This window comes from Polypterus senegalus, chromosome 4 (genome assembly GCF_016835505.1).
Source record: "Polypterus senegalus isolate Bchr_013 chromosome 4, ASM1683550v1, whole genome shotgun sequence".
Classification (NCBI taxonomy): Eukaryota; Metazoa; Chordata; class Cladistia; order Polypteriformes; family Polypteridae; genus Polypterus; species Polypterus senegalus.
In genome coordinates, this window is record NC_053157.1 from 236,441,209 (window position 1) to 236,462,118 (window position 20,910).

Consider the following 20,910-nt stretch of genomic DNA (forward strand, 5'->3'; position numbering starts at 1 on the left):
GAGAGTTTAGCCAGTGTTTTCTCCAGAAATTCCCTGGTACTTTTAGCACATTTACTTGGGGAACTGAGCCAGCCAGACAAAACATTCCAGTCTTTTCTTTCATTAGAATTATTAAGAGGCTTAGTTATGTTTGCTGTGAAAATTTCAATAGCTTCTTAAACAAAACAGTGCCATCTGGTGGAATTCTGAGGCTTGTGCCTCACTGGCCCTTAATACAGAGAGGCCACTAATTGAGAAATTGAGGTCAGTATGAATTCCATTATGAATTCCTCCAAAATGTCCACCTTTAAGGGCGGCACGGTGGCGCCAGTGGCATGGCACTCCGATTTCCTCCCATGGTCCAAAGACATGCAGGTCAGGTGAACTGGCGATCCTAAATTGTCCCTAGTGTGTGCCCTGCAGTGGGCTGGCGCCCTGCCCGGGGTTTGTTTCCTGCCTTGCGCCCTGGTGTTGGCTGGGATTGGCTCCAGCAGACCCCGTGACCTTCGTGAACCTGTAGTTAGGATATAGCGGGTTGGATAATGGATGGATGGATGGATGTCCACCTTTAATTTGAGAATCAATTACTTTTCAGGACTTCTGAGAGATAATCATTTTCCGAGTGTGTCTGCTCATATTTGGGTGTTTCTGATTTTTTTTTTTTTGTTTTGTTTGTTTGTTTTCCCTCACATTTGGCTGCTGATGCTTTCATGTTGAGAGAGAGAAAATCAGAGTCATTTCAAAGTAATTTAGAGCACAGGTTCATATAAGGGCAGGTAAGATAGACAGACAGATAGATATGAAAGGCACTGATAGATAGAAAGCAATTTCAAAGTAATTTAGAGCACAAGTTCAGATAAACCAGCAGGTGGGTACAGCGGACAGGGCAGGGGGCAGGGCAGGGCAGGGCGACAGACAGACAGACAGATAGACAGATAGATAGATAATCAATCCCAAGGGGAAATTCACATACTCCAGCAGCAACATACTAATAATAAAAAAAAAAAAAAACAATATTAAATTAAAGAGTGATGCCACCCTATATGAGGTTTTCCTCTTTTCTTCTTCTCTCTGCCAGTTCTATACTCATGGCTTACAACTGTGCCTTTTTTCACTATTATTTCTTTTGCTGTTTCTTGATGACATTCTCATTTATCTTCATTTATTTGCCATCTTACTAAAGTTATTTCAATTAGAGATTTTAAGTTTGCATCAGTTCCCTCAGTGAATTTGGAGGCCAGGACTGGTTTTCTGTGAGCCCACCTGGCATATCTTTTTCTGGAATTCTTTCTCCTCTGTAACTTCAGTCGACTGCTGGAATGTGCCCAGTTCTCTTACATTTGAGCTAAAGTTGCACTTTTCTGGTCTCCACTGCCACACTGTTCATCTGCCACCACGTTGGTGGCCTTCGTCTTTCATTTGAAGATGTCACAATATCACTACCACTGCACTGAGGCCGCCCATGGGGACCATTTTATCCTGGGAGATGTGTGTGTCAGTAAGGAGGACTTTTTTAGGCCCTTCTCATACTGGAAAAGTATATTTGCTTGGATGACTTGTACAACATAGCCCTCTGGGTGAAGGAACTTATCAAGACCTGAGCAGTTAGAGGAGTATGACATTTCAGTCATCCCCCCATTCTTTCATTCTTCTCCTATCTTCGACCTTGAGCATGGAAAAGTTGCTATATAAATAAAATGAATTATTATTATTATTATTATTATTCCTGCGGCATTCTCCAGTGTGAACTGTTAACCACACTCAGTTAAACAATAAAGCTTCCCTGCGGTCATTACTTCAAAGTGAGAATCCTTTACCACGTTGACCACAGCGATAAGGTTTGTCTTCTGTGCGAGTTCTTAAATGACTGCGATGGCTACTGTTAGGGGAACACAGTGTGACTTATTTTCTATGTTGGGAGAATCGTTTGCCACATTAAGGAGAGCATTATGGCTTCTCTCCAGTATGAATCACTGTGTGGCTCTGAACGGGGCTACTGTCCACATATGTTTTTTCACATTCAGAACTATCATAGGGCTTTTGTTGAGTGTGGGTTCTTTTATGTCTTTGGAGGCTGCTGCTGTCAGAAAATCTCTTGTCACATTCAGGGCAGCTATGAGGTTTTTCTCCGGTATGAATTCTTATGTGTGCCTGAAGTTTGCCACTTTGGGTGAATCTTCTGCCACACTCAGGACAGCCATATGGCTTCTCTCCGGTATGAATCCGTGTGTGCTGCCAAAGGCTACTACTGCTGGTGAAGCGTTTGCCACATTCAGGACAGCCATATGGCTTCTCTCCTGTATGAATTCTTTTGTGACTCTTAAGAGCGCTAGCCCCAGAAAATCTTTTTCCACATTCAGAACAACAATATAGCTTCTCTCTGGGATTAATTTCTCCTCCAGAATGAATTTTCATGTGCTGCTGAAGATTGCTACTGACAGTAAACTGCTTTCCGCACTCTGAACAGCAATATGGCTTCTCTCCTGTATGAATTCTTTTGTGACTCAGAAGATTACTACAGATACTGAACTGTTTGCCACATTCAGAACAGACATACGGCTTCTCGCCAGTATGAATTCTTGTGTGGCACTGAAGATAGCTACGTTTAGAGAATCGTTTGCCACATTCAGGACAGTAATATGGCTTTTCGCCAGTATGAATTCTTCTGTGGTTCTGCAGACGGCCACTATCAATGAATCTTTTCCCACAATCAACACAGCCATAGGGTTTTTCTCCAGTGTGGATTCTAGTATGTGTTTGGAGACTGCAGCTATGGGAAAATCGTTTGCCACATACGGAGCAGGAATGAGGTTTTTCTCCAGTATGAATTCTGACGTGTGTCTCAAGTCTGCTCTTATGGAGGAATTCTTTGCCACAGTCAGAACAGCAAAACGGCTTTGGTTTTGTTCGGATCAACTTGAAATCCGTGTAATACCCATGATGTTGGTCAGGGTTGACGGTTTCTCTCACAGGAAGAGAGTTGCACTGGAAAGAGGTTGCCGTCAAATTCTCTGATCCTCTTGTTGCTTTTTTCATCTTTTCCTTGTCCCGTTTGTGTTGCAGTCGGCACTCAAGAGAGGGCTGAGGAAGCGAAGATGGGGAGAAGCTGCCGTTCTCTTTGAAATCTGCAATGATACAAAGAGTTTGGTTACACGCTTTGTAATTGATAAAAAAAAAAAAAAAAATGAGCTAGGAGGAGCAAGGGTTGGTGTTTCTACCTCACTCTTTCATTCCATTCCTGGGACTATTCCATGAAGAGCACTTAAGAAACTGAGACTTGGCTGAGTAAGGAGCAGGAGCTCACAGGGTGTTAGGCCAACACCCGGATTGGGACACTCCGGTTGAGCTTTTCAGAGGAGCAGGAGTGACCAGGATCATAGACGGCTCGCCGCGTAAGGCCAAGAAGGCAGCAGGAGTCTGAAAGGTTGAGCTCCAGCTTGAGCAGCCTGGCCGTTGGGGGAACCGGGGCATCGGATCAGGAGGAGAGTCGGCTGCACCTGCGGATAGGGCTACTCCCCAGTTGCAAGGCCCGTATGGGAGAAGCAGTTAAAAAGAGAAGGCACCAGGGCTTTTTTAAAATAAAAGGACAGCTTCCAGCCAGTATTTTAACCTCATTTTATTTTACGGAATTATTTATTGGGATTTTAGCCTCCACTTTTTCCAGTACTGTTTTTTTTTTCTCGAGTATTTGTGCACTACACTTTAATTGGACACTGCTTTGGTTTAGTTTTGTTATAATAAAAGCACTGGGCACACTTTCCACCTTCCCCTTGCTCCAAGTGTGATTTGTCCTCATTGCACAGCTCATCCGGTGACATTACCAACAGGTCAGTTGGGTTCAATTGGCTCCCAAAACAAGAAGAGGGAGAGCAGGACCGTCACACTAGCACAAAGCGGGACTGAGGCAATCCATAATTTTGTGTGCACTCGTGATTTTTAAGAAATGCTGACAAGCCCATCACGCCTCAAAAAACAGAGGAAAGCGTGTTATCTGCAGGAGAGCTCGATAATTGTTAGATTGAACATCTGTGATTTGAAACCTTCTTAATGTTAACTGTGTTTCTGTGTGAAACTCTTACCTGGGATAACTTGTAATGATCTTCTTTACAATGGTAAGTCTGAACAACTCTCAGGACCCAGGGCCGGATTGAGGTGGGTGCTATCGATGCTGCAGCATTAGGCCCAGATGAAAACAGACGAGAATTTTCCGGAAGCTGAACAGTTTTCCTTTTGCTATATTAACCTCAAAATAATTCTTAGAATGAAATTTGGAGTCCGACTTTTGGTCGCCTAGACACAGCGCTACTTATTATAACGTTTGTTTTTTGCGCTGTGACGAAACTATAACGTCATTGTCTGTGTATTGTTAACCGAAGATTTCAAGTTAACGCTATTAATTTTACGTTACACCGTTTACTTAGTAATTTAGCTGCGTTTTTTTTGTAATATCTTAGGGATTCTTGCCACTTTATTATTGTCTGGTGACGGCCACGTAGTCAATTTTTCACCTTGAAAGTTAGTTGTATACAGTAAAAATCGATGGCTACTTAAATGGTTATCTGTAAAGTTAAAACTAAAAGGCGGCCCGCAGGCCCGGCATGGATGTTTAGAATTTTTAAAATCATCGACGGGATTCTGGTCTATTATGAAATTTAAATCGTGGACAGATTTTTACCCTCAAGAGCCTGAACGGAGTCACTTTGACCCAACGTCTGTGCAAATTCATTTTTTCTTACTCTGTTTGGTAAGAGAATTGCAACATTTTGCGTATTTCATTGTTAGGTTTTCTGCATTAATACTTTAAACCGGCATGAGAGACACCAAATGGCTGTCGTGACGTCATCTGTCCCGTCAAATGCTTGAGGTTATACTGTAGATCAATGGTTACTTTTCTAGAACTCAACTGAACTGCCTGAGATTTTATTTCAAAGGAAAACGGCCGCATACGACACCCCTGCCGCGATATGTTCTGGTAACTCCGGTCGCGTGGACGTGTCCGGCTGCAGCCTGCTGAAAAATGATTGCGATCTCGGAAAAGGATAAGAAAGACGTTAGCGTCCCAAGCAGTTTTCACAATTCAGCAACTGTTAGGGAAATGTGGAAGACACTAAGCCTTGTGCTGCGGACAGGCCACGATAACACAAGGGGCTCGTCGATCGCGCCGGTCAGGTACAAGCAACAGGACAAATATAACAAACCAAGTCTCACGACGTCTGCTCAAAGAATGCCTGTGCGTGACGGCGACCGTCTCAGAACACACTGTTAAAGAACGGCATGTGGGGAACGCTGGGGGCGGAAACCAATCAGGGTGCACACATTTTCGGTGGGACAGGAAGGCGGTGATTCCCAACGTGAGACCCACTGGGGGGGGGGCAATTCAAGAATTTAGATACGCTAAACAATTTATAAAATGAAAGAGAGAAATTCACTGTTAAAAATGACAGAAAAAAAAAAGAGACATTTATATAGGGCGGCACGGTGGCGCAGAGGGTAGCGCTGCTGTTTCGCAGTTAGGAGACCTGCGGGTTCGCTTCTCGGGTCCTCCTGCGTGGAGTCTGCACGTCTCTACGTGGGTTTCCTCCATCAGTCCAAAGACATGCAGGTTAAGTGCGTTGGCGATCCTAACTTGTCCCGAGTGTGTGTGGGTGTGTGAGTGCCCTGCCCCGGGGTTTGTTTCCTGCTTTGCGCCCTGTGCTGGCTGGGATTGGCTCCAGCAGACCATCGTGACCCTGTAGTTAGGATATAGCAGATTGGATACTGGATGGATGGACATTAATATATTTATATAAACATAGAAGGGATGGCAAAGAACTCTTTTATTTAGGATTTTACAACCAGCTTGGTTCTCCTACTTAGAAATCATTTTTAACATCAAAATAATAAGAACTGTAACAATGACTGTAAAATTGTGCAATACAACAAAAATATAAAGTAATCAAAAAATTACAGAAAAAGTGGTCATTAAAGTTATTTTATATTTACGAATATCACATTTCTTATTATAGGTTTTCAAAACTGTATTTTCATATTACTTCATATTTTTTTTTTTATAATTTCTTAGTGATTTCTTTGTCAGTACTTCAACTATCCTTTCCCTCTTTTGTCCTTCGTAAGCTTGCTGCGTCCAAATGACTGACATAACGTGAGTAGGAGTTCACTTTTTGAAGAGGTAATAAATTAATAAGAATAAGGTACAGCCATATAAAAAAGTTTGGGACCCCCCCTCAGCCTGCATAATAATGGACTCTCCTCTCAACAATAAAGATACCAGTGGTCTGTCTTTCATTTCCTAGGACCATCTGAGCACTGCAGTGTTTTCTGAACAAAGATTTTTAGTGAAGCCGTATTTAGTTATGAAATGAAATCAAATGTGAAAAACTGGCTGTGCACAAATGTGGGTCCCCTTGCCATTGTGCTGATTTGAATGGCTGTCACTGCTCAATGCTGATTACTTACAACACCAAATTGGTTGGATGAGCTCATCAAGCCTTGAACTTCATAGACAGGAGTGTCCAATCATGAGTGGTCAAAGGTATTTAAGGTGGTCAGTCGCATGTTGTGCTTCCTTCCCTTTGACTCTCCTCTGAAGAGTGACAGACAGCATGGGATCCTCAAAGCAACTCTCCAAAGATCTGAAAACAAAGATTGTTGAGTCTCCTGGTTTAGGGGAAGGCTACAAAAAGCCATCTCGGAGGATTAAACTGTCAGTTTCAAGTGTAAGGAATGGAATCAGGAAATGGAAGGCCACAGGCACAGTTGATGTTAAACCAGCAGGTCTGGCAGGCCAAGAAAAATACAGGAGCGGCATATGAGCAGGATTGTGAGAATGGTTACAGACAACCATAGATCACCTCCAAAGACCTGCAAGAACATCTCGCTGCAGATGGTGTATCTGTACATCGTTCTACAATTCAGAACATCTGTATGGCAGGGTGATGAGAAAGACGCAAACAAACAGTCGCTTGTTGTATCAAATGCTCATTTAGACGAGCCAGATTCATTTAGGAACAAAGTGCTTTGGACTGATGTGACAAAAATGGAGTTATTTGATCAGAACTAAAAGCGATTTGCATGGTGGAAGAAGAACACAGCATTGCAAGACAAATACCTGCTACCTACTGTCAAATTTGGTGGAGGTCCCATCATGCTGTGGGGCTGTGTGGCCAGTTCAGGGACTGGGGCCCTTGTTAAAGTCGAGGGTCCGATGAATTCAACCCAATATCAACCAATTCTTCAGGATAATGTTCAGGCATCAGTCACAAAGTTGAAGTTACGCAGGGGTTGGATAGTCCAACAAGACAATGACCCAAAACACAAAGGCATTCATGCAGAGGGAGAAGTACAATGTTCTGCAATGGCCGTCACAGTCCACTGACTTGAATATCATCAAAAATCTGTGGGATGATCTGAAGCAGGCTGTCCATGCAATTGAACTGAACTGGAGAGATCTTGTATGAAGAATGGTCAGAAATACCTCCATCCAGAATCCAGACACTCATCACAGGCTACAGGAGGACAGCGTCGAGAGGCAAAAGGAGGCTCCACTGAGTATTGATGTCATCTCTCTGTTGGGTGCCCACATTTATGCACCTGTCTAATTTTGTTATGATGCATATTGAGATTTTCTGTTAATCCAATAAACTTCATGTCACTGCTGAAATCCTACTGTGTCCATAAGGTATGTCAGATATTAAAAGGAAGTTGCTACTTTGAAAGCTCAGCCAATGAGAAACAAAAATCCGACGAATTAGGAGGGGGTCCCAAACGTTTTCATATGACTGTATATGTCACAGTGGAGGACATCATGATTTGAGAGAGGCCTAGGTGGGACATGGCCAAAAAAAAAGGTTGGGACACAACTGATCTAGGGTGGCATGGTGGTGCAGTGCCATGCAGTTAGGAGACCAGTGGTTCGCTTCCCGGGTCCTCCCTGTGTGGAGTTTGCATGTTCTCCCCGTCTCTGCGTGGGTTTCCTCCCACTGTCCAAAGACATGCATTGGCGATCCTAAATTATCCCTAGTGTGTGCTTGGTGTGTGTGTGTGCCCTGCTGTGGGCAGGGATTGGCTCCAGCAGACCCCCACGACCCTGTGTTAGGATATAGTTGGTTGCATGATGACTGACTGACCACCGATCTACGCTTTGTGCTTAGGGCTAAAGCGCCACAACCCTGATGGTGATAACCTGCACCTTTGCCGTTTATTGTTTTCCTGAACAAACTCTTGGTGCCGAAAGGTGTTTCTCGTGCAACTACCTCACCTGCGCCGATTTGGAGGAAGCTCACGACAATCTTTCCCAAACAACAGTGGACACCAGACCTCGAATTCCTACCCAGATTACGGTGTTAGATATTTTTTTGCTGTTGAAAACGTTCAATGTTTTTGGGCTAGTTGATTGTTTGTACCAGGAGGAAACAAAGCGTGTGAAACTGTCGTCTTATGGGCCAGCGTGGAAAAGATTTACAGCTCCATTGGAAGAGGGCGCAGAAAAAGACCACCACCATCTCCCTTCAAAATAGTCAAACTCTGGTGCTTTCCAGCCTGAAACTGAAGACTGCAGGAGAACAGTTTGGACCCTGGCTTGGCGTTAGGGTGGAGTGGTGGCCTGGCGGCGAGGGATCTGCACTGGATATCGGAAAGGTTGCCGGTTGGAATCCCGTAAACGCCAAAAGTGACTCTGCTAGTCGATTGAGCAGGGCCCTTAATCTGCTATTGCTAAGTCCTGGGTATGACGTTACTCTGTATCTCCAACCACCTGGGGCCTCATGTATAAACATTGCGCACGCACAGAAATGTTGCGTAAGAACTTTTCCATGTTCAAATCGCGATGTATAAAACCTACACTTGGCGTAAAGCCACACACTTTTCCACGGTACCTCATGCCTTGTCGTACACAAGTTCTCCGCTCGGTTTTGCAAACTGGCGGCACCCAGCGTCAAAGCAGTGCTACTGTTCCTGTGTGGTTACTCTTTATTTTCCTGGCGCGGCTTTATAAATACACAGAAACTAACCGCATATTGTTTATTAGTGTAATGCATCTGATTGTAATTAACTCGTAACAATATAATGGTCCAGGGAACAGCCATAGTATTCCAAATACCATAACTGCTTTAGCGTTGTTACTCTCACTTCTTCTTCTTCTTCTTCTTCTTCTTTCAGCTCCTCCCGTTAGGAGTTGCCACAGCGGATCATCTTTTTCCATATTCCTCTCACTGCACCACTCGGAGTATTTATATCACTGTATCTGAGTGTGAATCACAGCAGCAGCTGATCAGAAAGAGAATTATCGGTATACAGCTTCAAGGACACGCTGTCTCAGCCACTGCAAAATGTTTTAAAGCCTTTCCTGTAATGGACCTCGCGGTTCACAAACAGTTTAATCCCAAGAACTTTAAATGCACTCAATCAATTGCTCCTTGTAGAACTGTCTTGACTTATAAGTACAATCACCTCACTGTAAACTTGCACTACAGTTATAATATCTCACAACCTGAGCCACTTTATAAAGCGCGTATTTACATATGATGACGATATCATTTTTAAGGTGAAATGCAGCAAAATATGTTTGTTAAATTATACACATAAAACTTGAACTTCATTTAAATAATCTCTATTCTTCACTGGGAGTGTCGTGAAGGATAGAATAATTAAACATGTACTACGAAGATATTTCAATGTTCTTTAAACGTTTTGAAGAATCAGCTAAGCTTACAGATGGCTTAACTTCTATTACAGAGCTGATTGTGTGGCGATCGGTTACTTGGGGAAAGAAAAGCAAGAACTGCAGTGACGGCTACGCCAATATATATTGAATATAAAACAGAAAGAGAAAATAACAACACAGCTAAAACGCAGCGACAAATTTCGGCAAAAGTTAAATGCTTGTGTCCTGAGCACGAGGCGGCTATGCAGTGTCCGCAACGGACGTGGCCATCCACCGTGATAAGCTACCTTACTGACGGGCGGGCGAAGGAGCCACCGATTCTTCCTCTGCCCAGTGCCACCACAAGCCTAGAGTCGCCCCTGATTGTACTGCTGCAATAAATTATTTCATCGAAGTGAAACACATGTTTAATAACGTGCTTTAACTCCTATCATCATGAAAATGATATCACGTATACATCTCAGTATTTTAGTTATTCAGAGAGCTGTAATATCACGAATGTAATGGACTCTGTGTCCAGTTGGAGGAAGAGAGCCAGTTTAAGAAGCAAGTAGTGATTCACACACACAGAGCACATACGAGTAGAAGATCAAATACAAAACAAAGCATTTAACGTGCTACTTTAATTACGATGTGATTTGAGAAACTGGTTAATTAAACGATTTTAAGATGAAGTTTATGATGTTCTACTAAATGACAAAATAAACTACGTGATTAAAGTGGAAATGTCGAGATTGAAGTTGACATTTCGTGTTTTTTCCCCACCGTGTGCCTTTTTTCTCTGTACCCTAATAAACTTTCATATGACACTCAGACAGTGGGCTACAACTCTTCTTTTCACGACAACTTTGATATGTGACTTCTTTTTTATTTCCGGCACTGTGCGATTTTGTGAACTTGAGCTTTCAAGTTTCTCCAACACGCTATGTCACTCGATCAACTTCCTTTTGTTGATTATACCACGGTTTATTTGAACAAATTGTATGTTTTTCCTTTGCCTCCACTTGGTATTCGCTGAAATTCTTATATTTTCCCCGTGCTTTTCCCATTGTCTTTTCACAGAAGGCTGCGCTTAAGGGCGATTTATATTGATTTGCATATTCAAAGAGGCGTAATTCTGGGAGGAGTTACATAAAGCGTGCACGAGCGTTAGTTTTCACGCTGATCGGGATTTATGTAGCGGAAGAACGTGGAAGTTGGAGTACGCACAGATTCCTGCATCTGGATTTTTCTGTGCGTAAACACATTTCAGCTTTTGTGCTTACGCCATGTTATAGTGCGAGTTCTACGCACGGCGTTATACAGGAGGCCCCAGGGTTGTTTGCATCGTGGACGGGCACAAAAAAACATCTCAAAGGCTTCATCAATCCCTTAATCAAGAATTGCAAAGGGTTTGGTGCTCCTTCCCAGATCAGGCCCTGACCCTCCAAACTGGGTGGAAAAGAGAGGAGGAAACTGGCAACAGGGGGGTACCAAGAGGTCTATATGCCAACTTTGAGGCAGTAACAAGACTTGTGGAATGGACGGCAGGCAGCGGGCAGGTAGAATGAACATCCTTTCCATAGCAAGACGTGAAAAAGAGGCAGGAGGTCCCCCTGCCTACAACAAGGATCTGGGCATAGGATGCCATATGAGGGAAGGGGGGTACGCTGGCATCCCATTACATTTGCTTTTCTCCGAGACAACTTGCAACATTTCTGATCCAATGGGTTCCATTTTCTTTTCTTGTTCCAATCGCAGCCCAGGCGGGTCAAGTGACTTGCTGACTGGTGTCAGCAGTGGGATTGGAACCCACAACCTCAGGGGTTTGAGGTATTTGGGGCTGAATATTAAATTTTCCCAAAATCTCAATTTTTCCGAAAAGTAATGGTTTCAACACATAAAATTTGACTGAAAATGTCCGTTTCCATGCGCCGTGGCTACTGTCGGCACCCGTTTGCCGTCGTAAGCGGCAGCTCGATGGCCAGCAGAAATAAATGGGCGGTGGGCGGGCTGGCTAGCTGTCTTTATGTAAGCAGGCGGGCAGCGGTGGCAGTTGCAGGGCGACGCCACATTTTATCGTAAATGGCAGCCCATCCAGGGCTAGCGGTGCCGTAGGCGCATCCGCTACATTAACGTCAGATGATCCTGGTACCTCGCTTTCATTTTTCCAATCTCCAGATCACTTGCGCCAAAATGGGAGTCCGACAAGTCAGCGTGCGATGATAACGCAAATCATAATCTATGGCAGGGGTGTCAAACTCCCGTCCTGGAGGGCCGCAGTGGCTGCAGCTTTTCATTCTAACCATCTTCTTAATTAGTGACCACTTTTTGCTGCTACTTCTTTTTAATTAACGTGACTCAGGCCCTTTAGTTGTTTCTTTTTCCTTAATAAGCAGCCAAACAATAATGAGACACAAAACAAGCCGCCACATCACACAATATCTGAAAATAAAGACAGGTGAAGGTCTCAGTAAGGTTGATCTCTCAACTGCCCAAAACACTTTTGACGATGTTCTTATGAGAAACAGAAAATCATCAGCTTTGGAAATGTCAGCTGTGGCAGAACGAGAGCAGCAACAAGCCGTAGAATTAAAGAGCGAGTTTAATTAACAGCAAGAATTGGCTTCCCATTAAGAAACTGGTTAGAGTTTGAAGCCCCAGTTTAACTGGTCATCTGTTGGCTCGTTTCACGTCTCATTTCTGTTTGGCTGCATTTCAATGAGGAAACAAATCAGTTCAGAGGACTGAATCCTTCTAACAGGGCTATTAAAACGTGAATTAGCAGTGAAAACAGCTCACTGATTAAGAAAAGGGTTAGAATGAAAACCTGTAGCCGCTGCGGCCCTTTCAGGCCTGGAGTTCGACACCTGTGATCTATGGAGATATTTGACTTTACACATTTGCTTTGGTCTCTCACTAGACGTCGATGTCGTTTTAGAGGTTGTTTGCTCTTCGCTATTCATGGGCGGGCGGGGAATTGAAGTTAAAAATCAGCAGGGCTAACTTTCCTTCTAACTTAGGCAAAGAATTTCTAAGTCTTAGAAAGTTCAAATTTTGTGTTATTGGTGTCTGGTTAATAACTTTTTCGGGGCGGATGTCGACTTTTGTCGAAATTCAGCGGTAGAGGATGGTAATCTATTCATAAACGGCGAGTGTGGTCTGTTTTAGCTCGACTCTCTCTAACGTTAGCTTCGTTGATTTGACCGAGGTTTCCCGGCTCGTGCGCGAGTAGCAAAGAGCCCCTCGAACGGCATCGACATCTGGCGAGAGACCAAAGCGAATGAATGCGCAAAGCAAAATACTCTGCGGACGACGTTTTCCGTATCATATTGCCAAGTCAGACTCTTTGAGTTGTCGGATTTTGATGTAATAATTCTTTAAATAATCATTGTTTGCATTTATATGGCACTTTTCTCACTAGTCAAAGCGCTCAGCAATTGCAGGTTAAGGGCCTTCCTTACTCAAGGGCCCAACAGAGCAGAGTCCCTAATGGCGTTTACGTGATTCGAGCCATCGCAGATCCCTAACCTCAGAGCCACCACTGATCTAGTGATCTGGAGATCAAAAACGAAAGTGAGGGGCCAGCATCACCTGATCGTGTCTGTGGAGCTGATGCCCCCCCACGCCAACGTTCACCCGGGAGGACCACCAGAGGTACAAACCTGATTGTGTCCCACTGTGACTGCTACTGCCGTGCAAAGCCAGCCAGGCAAGCCGGTCCATCGCGTATTCCTGCTGGTCACCGAGCTGCCCCCCCCTGCAGCCGCTGCAGCTAAAGACGTTTTATATTGACTTATACGTGAAACCAGTGCTTTGTGTGCTTTTCAGAAAACTGGAAAAAATATTCAGCCATCAAAGAGTTAATCTGAATAGAATATCATTTCCTTTCACAGTCGTAGACCAAGGGTGTCAAACTCCAGGCCTGGAGGTTCTCATTCTCCCCCTTTTCCTAATCAGTTTTCACTGCTAATGAACTCCTTTTCCCTTCATTTGAATAGCCCTGTTTTTGAGGATTCAGTCCTCTGAATGGATTCCTTTCTTCATTCAATGAGAGCCAAACAGAAATGAGACGTGAAACGAGATGACCAGCTAAACTGGGATTTCAAACTCCAACCAATTTCACTCCAACCAGTCTCTTAATGAGAAGCCAATTAAACTCGTCATTTAATTCCATGGCTTGTTGCTGCTCTCGTTCTGCCACAGCAGACATTCCCAGAACTGTTCATTTTCTGTTTTTTTTTCCCTAAGACCACCATCAAAACATTTTGGTGACCTGGGAGATCAGTGTTACTGAGACCACCTTCACCTTTCTTTATTTTCAGATAGATAGATAGATAGATATCTATTGTGTCTTGAGCACAGGTGAGCTGGTCGTGTGGCAGCTTGTTTTGTGTCTCATTATTCTTTGGCTGCTAGAGATGGGAGTAGATTCACACCTGGTGGCATGGATCGTGGACCATCTTACAGACAGACCTCAGTATGTGTGTCTCAGGAACTGCAGGTCTGACATTGTGGTCAGCAGCACCGCAGGGGACTGGACTTTCTCCAGTCCTGTTCAGCCAACATACATCGGACTTACAATACAACTCGGAGTCCTGACACGTACAAAAGTTCACCGATGACACTGCTATCGTAGGCTGCATCAGGAGAGGGCAGGAGGAGGAGTATAGGAACCTAATCAAGGACTTTGTTAAATGGTGCGACTCAAACCACCTATAACTGAACACCAGCAAAACCAAGGAACTGGTGGTGGATTTCAGGAGACCCAGGACCCTCATGGACCCCGTGATCATCGGAGGTGACTGCAGAGGGTGCAGACCTATAAATACCTGGGAGTGCAGCTGGATGAAAAATTGGACTGGACTGCCAATACTGATGATCTGTGTAAGAGAGGACAGAGCCGACTAAACTTCATTAGAAGGCTGGCATCCTTCAACATCTCCAATAAGATGCTGCAGATGTTCTACCAGACGGTTGTGGTAAGCGCCCTCTTCTACACGGTGGTGTGCTGGGGAGGCAGCATAAAGAAGAAGGACGCCTCACGCCTGGACAAACTGGTGAGGAAGGCAGGCTCTATTGTAGGCATGGAGCTGGACATTTTAAAATCTGTGGCAGAGCGACGGGCGCTGAGCAGACTCCTGTCAATCATGGAGAATCCACTGAACAGGATCGTCTCCAGACAGAGGAGCAGCTTCAGCGACAGACTGCTGTCACCATCCTGCTCCACTGACAGACTGAGGAGACCCCACACTATGCGACTCTTCAATTCCACCCCAGGGGGGTAAATGTTAACATTATACAAAGTTATTGTCTGTTTTTTTATACCTTCATTGTTATCACTCTTTAATTTAATATTGTTCTTTATCAGTATGCTGCTGCTGGGGTATGGGAATATCCCCTTGGGATTAATAAAGTATCTATCTATCATATAGAGTCTTTTCTATCTATCTATCTATCTATCTATCTATCTATCTATCACTCCATCTGAACTAGTGTGGTGCCGAGGTGTCACCCGTCACGTGGCTGCACTCGGGTCCTAATCTGGGATCCTAACTTGGTTTGTCGTGCGGTGGGTGCGGCAATGTGCTGTATCAGCGCCTGCTCCTAACCGCTCTCTCTTTCTGTCTCTTCATCCTTTAAAGTACTTTCAGCGACATCTTTTGTATGAAAATGTACTCTAGAAATAAATGTTGTTGTCATAATTGTAGCAAAGACGGTCAAACCCTCAGCAGGGTCACCACCTGTGCCATCTCAGTGAGGTTGGGTGGCTCACAGCTAATTGGAGGATCAGCCTCAAGAACTGTGGGCCCAGAGATATCCTCCAGCTAGGACCTTGGGTATGTACACAATACAGTACAATCTCTCGCATTAACCGGTCTGTTAAAATAAAACATTATATATATATATATATATATAGAGAGAGAGAGAGAGAGAGAGAGAGATTTAATCCCGAGTTTTTCTTTATATTATATGTATGTACCTACTTCTTTCCTGGAAGGTGACAGGGCTCCTACGCTCAGAGTCGATTTCCGTTTACATATTCTTTTATGAATTTTCCACGGTGCCGCCTTCTTTCTACCTGCCGGCTCCCCTGCTTCTCCCATCGGGCTACGCAACAAGGGAGTCGCCCTACCTGTGGGTGCAGCTGCCTGCCGATCCCTAGGCTACGTCGGGCTCCATCCGGACCGAGACTTGGGTTCTTGCCCCAGCGGCAAGGGCGCTCACGCTGGGGGTAAACCAGCCCAAAGCCTCCATGACTCCCGCGGCCTTTCGATGGCCAGTCGCCTTCAATACCGGTCACTCCAGCTCCGTCATCACTCAGCTGGAGCGACCGCTTTCTTCAGCCCCACCGAGTGTCGGCCAAACACTCCTCTGCAGGGGGTTCACCTCCCAGCTGCCTGCCTTTGCTCCATCGAATCTGCTCGCTCTCCTTCCTGCACCAGCTTTCCTCTATCTGCTTCCTTCTCCATTAACCTCCCTTTCTTTCCTGTTCTCCCTCTATCCGCCTCGCGCTTCTATTTATCACAGGGACGTGGATCAGTTGTGACAATTAGCAGTTCCCGGGAACAATTACGGTTGCGGACAACTCCTCACCTACACGTACTCGCTAAGCCGTGAGTTTGGCGATTATTTTGAGGATTTGTTCTGTTCTGTGTACTGTACTGTATTGTATTGACCCCCTTCTTTTTGACACCCACTGCACGCACAACCTACCTACAAACTGCCTTTCCCCTAAGGTTTCTTCCATTTTTTTCCTTACAAGGGTTTCTTCTTAGAGAGTCAAGGCTGGGGGCTGTCAAGAGGCAGGGCCTGATAAAGCCCACTGCAGCATTTCTTGTGTGATTTTTGGCTATACAACAAATAAATTGTATTGTATTGTATTTCAAATCCCGGCTGTAGACTCACTACTTCAGTTTAGCACACCCTGACTAGAGCTGCTGATTAACTCTACAGACTGCATCTCTGTTGTCAGTCATTAGCACTAAAACACAAGTAACATGATAGTTCGAATAGGTGAGGGTTAGTATCAAATTCTGTTTCTCAGCTGGATGGCCGAGGTCTCCAGGACTCTAAACAAATCCAAATCCTATTATGGGATATCATCTACTGTTGAATTCTGCTCTGTCCTTGTACTACTACTGTTGCACTATTGTATTGTATCAGGGATGACTTGTGTTCTGTTCATTGTATTGACTGCCATTTTTTTTTTTTTTGACACCCACTGTCTGTCCAACCTACCTGGGAAGGGGTTTCATCTCTAAATTGCCTTTCCTAAGGTTTCTTCCATATTTTTTTCCCCCGTCTTCTTAGAGAGTCGAGGCTGGGGGCCTGTCAAGAGGCAGGGCCTGATGAAGCCCATTGCAGCACTTCTTGTGTAATTTTGGGGCTATACAACAAGTAAATTGTATTGTATTTCAGATCCCGGGTGAAGACTCACTACTTCAGTTCAGCACACCCTGACTAGAGCTGCTGATTAACTCTACACACTGCATCTCTGTGGTCAGTCATTAGCACTAAAACATAAGTAACATGATAGTTAGAATTTGTTAGTAACCCTCACCTGTTCTGTTTCTCAGCTGGATGGCCGCGGTCTCCAGGACTCTAAAAACAAATCCAAATCCTATTATGGGATATCATCTACTGTTAAATTCTGCTCTGTCCTTGTAATATTTTTAATTTAACTGTTATACTGTATTGAAGATTACTTGTCTTCTGTGTATTGTTTTGATCACCCCTCCCCCTTTTTTTTTTGACACCCACTGCACGCCCAACCTACCTGGAAAGGGGTCTCTCTCTGAACTGCCTTTCCTAAGGTTTCTTCCATTTTTTCCTTACAAGGGTTTCTTCTTAGAGAGTCGAGGCTGGGGGCCTGTCAAGAGGCAGGGCCTGATAAAACCCATTGCAGCACTTCTTGTGTGATTTTTGGCTATACAACAAATAAATTGTATTGTATTGTATTTCAAATCCGGGCTGTAGACTCAATATTTCAGTTTAGCACACCCTGACTAGAGCTGCTGATTAACTCTACAGACTGCATCTCTGTTGTCAGTCATTAGCACTAAAACACAAGTAACATGATAGTTCGAATAGGTGAGGGTTAGTATCAAATTCTGTTTCTCAGCTGGATGGCCGAGGTCTCCAGGACTCTGAACAAATCCAAATCCTATTATGGGATATCATCTACTGTTGAATTCTGCTCTGTCCTTGTACTACTACTATTGCACTATTGTATTGTATCAGGGATGACTTGTGTTCTGTTCTGTGTGTTGTATTGACTGCCATTTTTTTTTTACATCCATGGTCTGTCCAAACTACCTGGGAAAGGGGTTAATCTCTGAATTGCCTTCCCTAAGGTTTCTTCCATTTTTTTTCTTGTCTTCTTAGAGAGTCGAGGCTGGGGGGCCGTCAAGAGGCAGGGCCTGATAAAGCCCACTGCAGCACTTCTTGAGTGATTTTGGGCTATACAACAAATAAATTGTATTGTATTTCAAATCCCGGCTGTAGACTCACTACTTCAGTTTAGCACACCCTGACTAGAGCTGCTGATTAACTGTACAGACTGCATCTCTGTTGTTAGTCATTAGCACTAAAACACAAGTAACATGATAGTTAGAATTTGTTAGTAACCCCCACCTATTCTGTTTCTCAGCTGGATGGCCGCGGTCTCCAGGACTCTAAAAACAAATCCAAATCCTATTATGGGATATCATCTACTGTTGAATTCTGCTCTGTCCTTGTACTACTTCTATTGCACTATTGTATTGTATCGGGGATGACTTGTGTTCTGTTCTGTGTATTGTATTGACTGCCATTTTTTTTTTTTTGACACCCACTGTCTGTCCAACCTACCTGGGAAGGGGTTTCATCTCTAAATTGCCCTTCCTAAGGTTTCTTCCATATCACCACCAGTCTTCTTAGAGATTAGAGGCTGGGGGGCGTCAAGAGGCAGGGCCTGATAAAGCCGATTGCGGCACTTCTTGTGTGATTTTGGGCTATACAACAAACAAATTGCATTGTATTTAGGGAATCCATTCCCAGGAATCCGGGAATCCCAGGCTCCCAGGGATGACACAGTGCACGGGCATCTCACATGTGAATGGTTTTAGAACGACCGACACTTATTTTTAATATAACTACATAAATATGTTGACACCAATAAAAGACTGACCTTATCTACAAGCAGTTCATGCTGTCATATAAGTACATGTATCTAGTTAGTTGTGGTAAGAAGAGCGTAGATGTGTCCACTGTGCAGACGTCCAGGCGAGAGTGCACCTTCCTGCCAGACTACGCCAGCCGCTGAGACAGCACGCAGTGCCTCCACTGAAGTAGGCGGCACAGTCATCAGATACAGATACACTTGTTCTAAACAATGCCCGCGCGTGCTGTGAAACACCGCCATTTCAGCGGTTACTGATGCATCCACTTTCTTGTCATCATTCTGCGATGGCAAGTTTTCTTGGCACAGATAATGCGGATGCAATAGACTGACGCATTGCAATTTCAAGTTGCTGTTCAACGCTGTTGTCTGACAGACGTCAATGAAGTCTGCCCTTCGAACCGGCAACCTTCCAATTGCCAGTGCAGATCCCTAACCTCAGAGCCACCACTCTGCATCACAGCAGACAGTCCAAGCAGCGCCGCAGATGTCACACACCCACCCACGCACGCACGCAAGGAATGGCAGCGGTAAAAAGTTAAATCATAAAAAGCCAGTCCAAGATGAGAAGAATACCTTTATTGACATGTATGTGGATTGACTTGGTATATCGAAAGATACGACCGCCTTTCAGATCCACTTTGTCAGTTCCAGAAGTGCGTGATCAGTTTCACATCTCATGTCCTTGCGACGTATTGATAAACAGGACCCCCGGGGGTCAGGATTCTGCTACACTGGATGGTCAACAAAGCTCACCAGTCCCTTCCTTTAACTCTTTGAGGGCTGAATATTTCTTCCAAGAAAAAAAAAAACGGTTTCTGAAAAGCAATAGTTTCACACAGAAATCAACATCATGTGGCTGCCAGTTTACCAAGAGTGTGCGGCAGGCTTGCTTGCCAGGCTGTCTTCACTGGCTGCTGTGCATTGCAATCTGGTTTCTACCTCTTGCCATCGTTAAGTGGCAGTCTTCCTGGCGAACATTACCGTAGGCATGTCACCTACATGAACCTGCTCAGTACAACGATCAGCTGGGGACCAGTCAGCTGAAGTTGGAACCTCACATTCGTTTTCAATCGCTTGTATCAAAATCCGAGTCTGACAAGTCCTAGTCCAGTTCAGAGAGAATAATAGGCAAAACGTCGTCCACAGAGTATTTTGCTCTATGCATTTGCTTTGATCTCTTGCCATTATGGCAGGGCCATTTTTGCCGTTGTTTGCGCCTTACTACTCACACGAGCGCAGGAAAACAATCAAACCAATGAGGCTAACTTTCCTTCTAGCAGTGAGAGTCCAACTAAAACTTTACAACAGTTTACAGTTGATTACCTTCTTCAACTCCTCCTTTTGACAAAAGTCGACATCAGCCCTGAAGGACTTAAACCACGGGTGTCGAACTCCAGTCCTCGAGGGCCCCAGTGGCTGCAGGTTGTTCATTCTGGCCATCTTCTTAATTAGTGGCCACTTTGTGCTGCTAATGAACTTCCTTTGCCTCAGTTTTAATTGACTTGACTTAGACCTCCTACTTGTTGCTTTTCCCTTAATTAGCGCCCTCATGCTAATTAAAGTACTACTACAGACAGACAGACAGACAGACAGACAGACAGACAGACAGACAGACAGACAGACAGACAGACAGACAGACAGACAGATAGATAGATAGATAGATAGATAGATAGATAGATAGATAGATAGATAGATACTTTATTAATCCCAAGGGAAAATTCACATAATCCAGCAGCAGTATCCTGATAAAAATAGTAAAAAGTGTCCAGCACATTTAAATGACAAAAGACGTTGACGGAGAGGTGCGAATGGTTAAGGTAGACTCTTAATTCCACGGTTAATGGAGAAAAGAATCAATTTAGAGGACTGAATCCTTAAAACCAGGGCTGTGAAAATTAAAGGAAAAGAAGTTAATTAGCACTGAAAAACGGGTCACTGATTAGGAAAAGGGTGAGAATGAAAACCTGCAGCCACCGCAGCCCTACAGGCCTGGAGTTGGGGACCCCTGCTTTAAACTCTTCTAAAAGAACTTTGAGTTGACATCTGAAAGTCCCTTAAGCTCGCTGTCTGCCACACCACTTGCTCGCTTATGCCATGCATCTGTAGTTCTCTTTGTGAGTTGTGA

The 20,910-nt window shown here is 44.3% G+C and overlaps 1 protein-coding gene across 3 annotated transcripts in view; it reads right to left on the reverse strand.

Annotated features, from left to right (window-relative positions):
* Window positions 1-978: 978 nt before the first annotated feature.
* Window positions 979-20,910, reverse strand: part of LOC120528206 (zinc finger protein OZF-like) — a 30,553-nt gene continuing 10,621 nt past the window's right edge. For all 3 annotated transcript variants that reach the window (XM_039752291.1, XM_039752292.1, XM_039752294.1), the window contains exon 3: window positions 979-3,104. In XM_039752291.1, coding sequence (XP_039608225.1) covers window positions 1,927-3,104 — 1,178 coding nt within the window. In that variant the 3' untranslated portion in view covers window positions 979-1,926. The remainder of the gene's footprint in view (window positions 3,105-20,910) is intronic.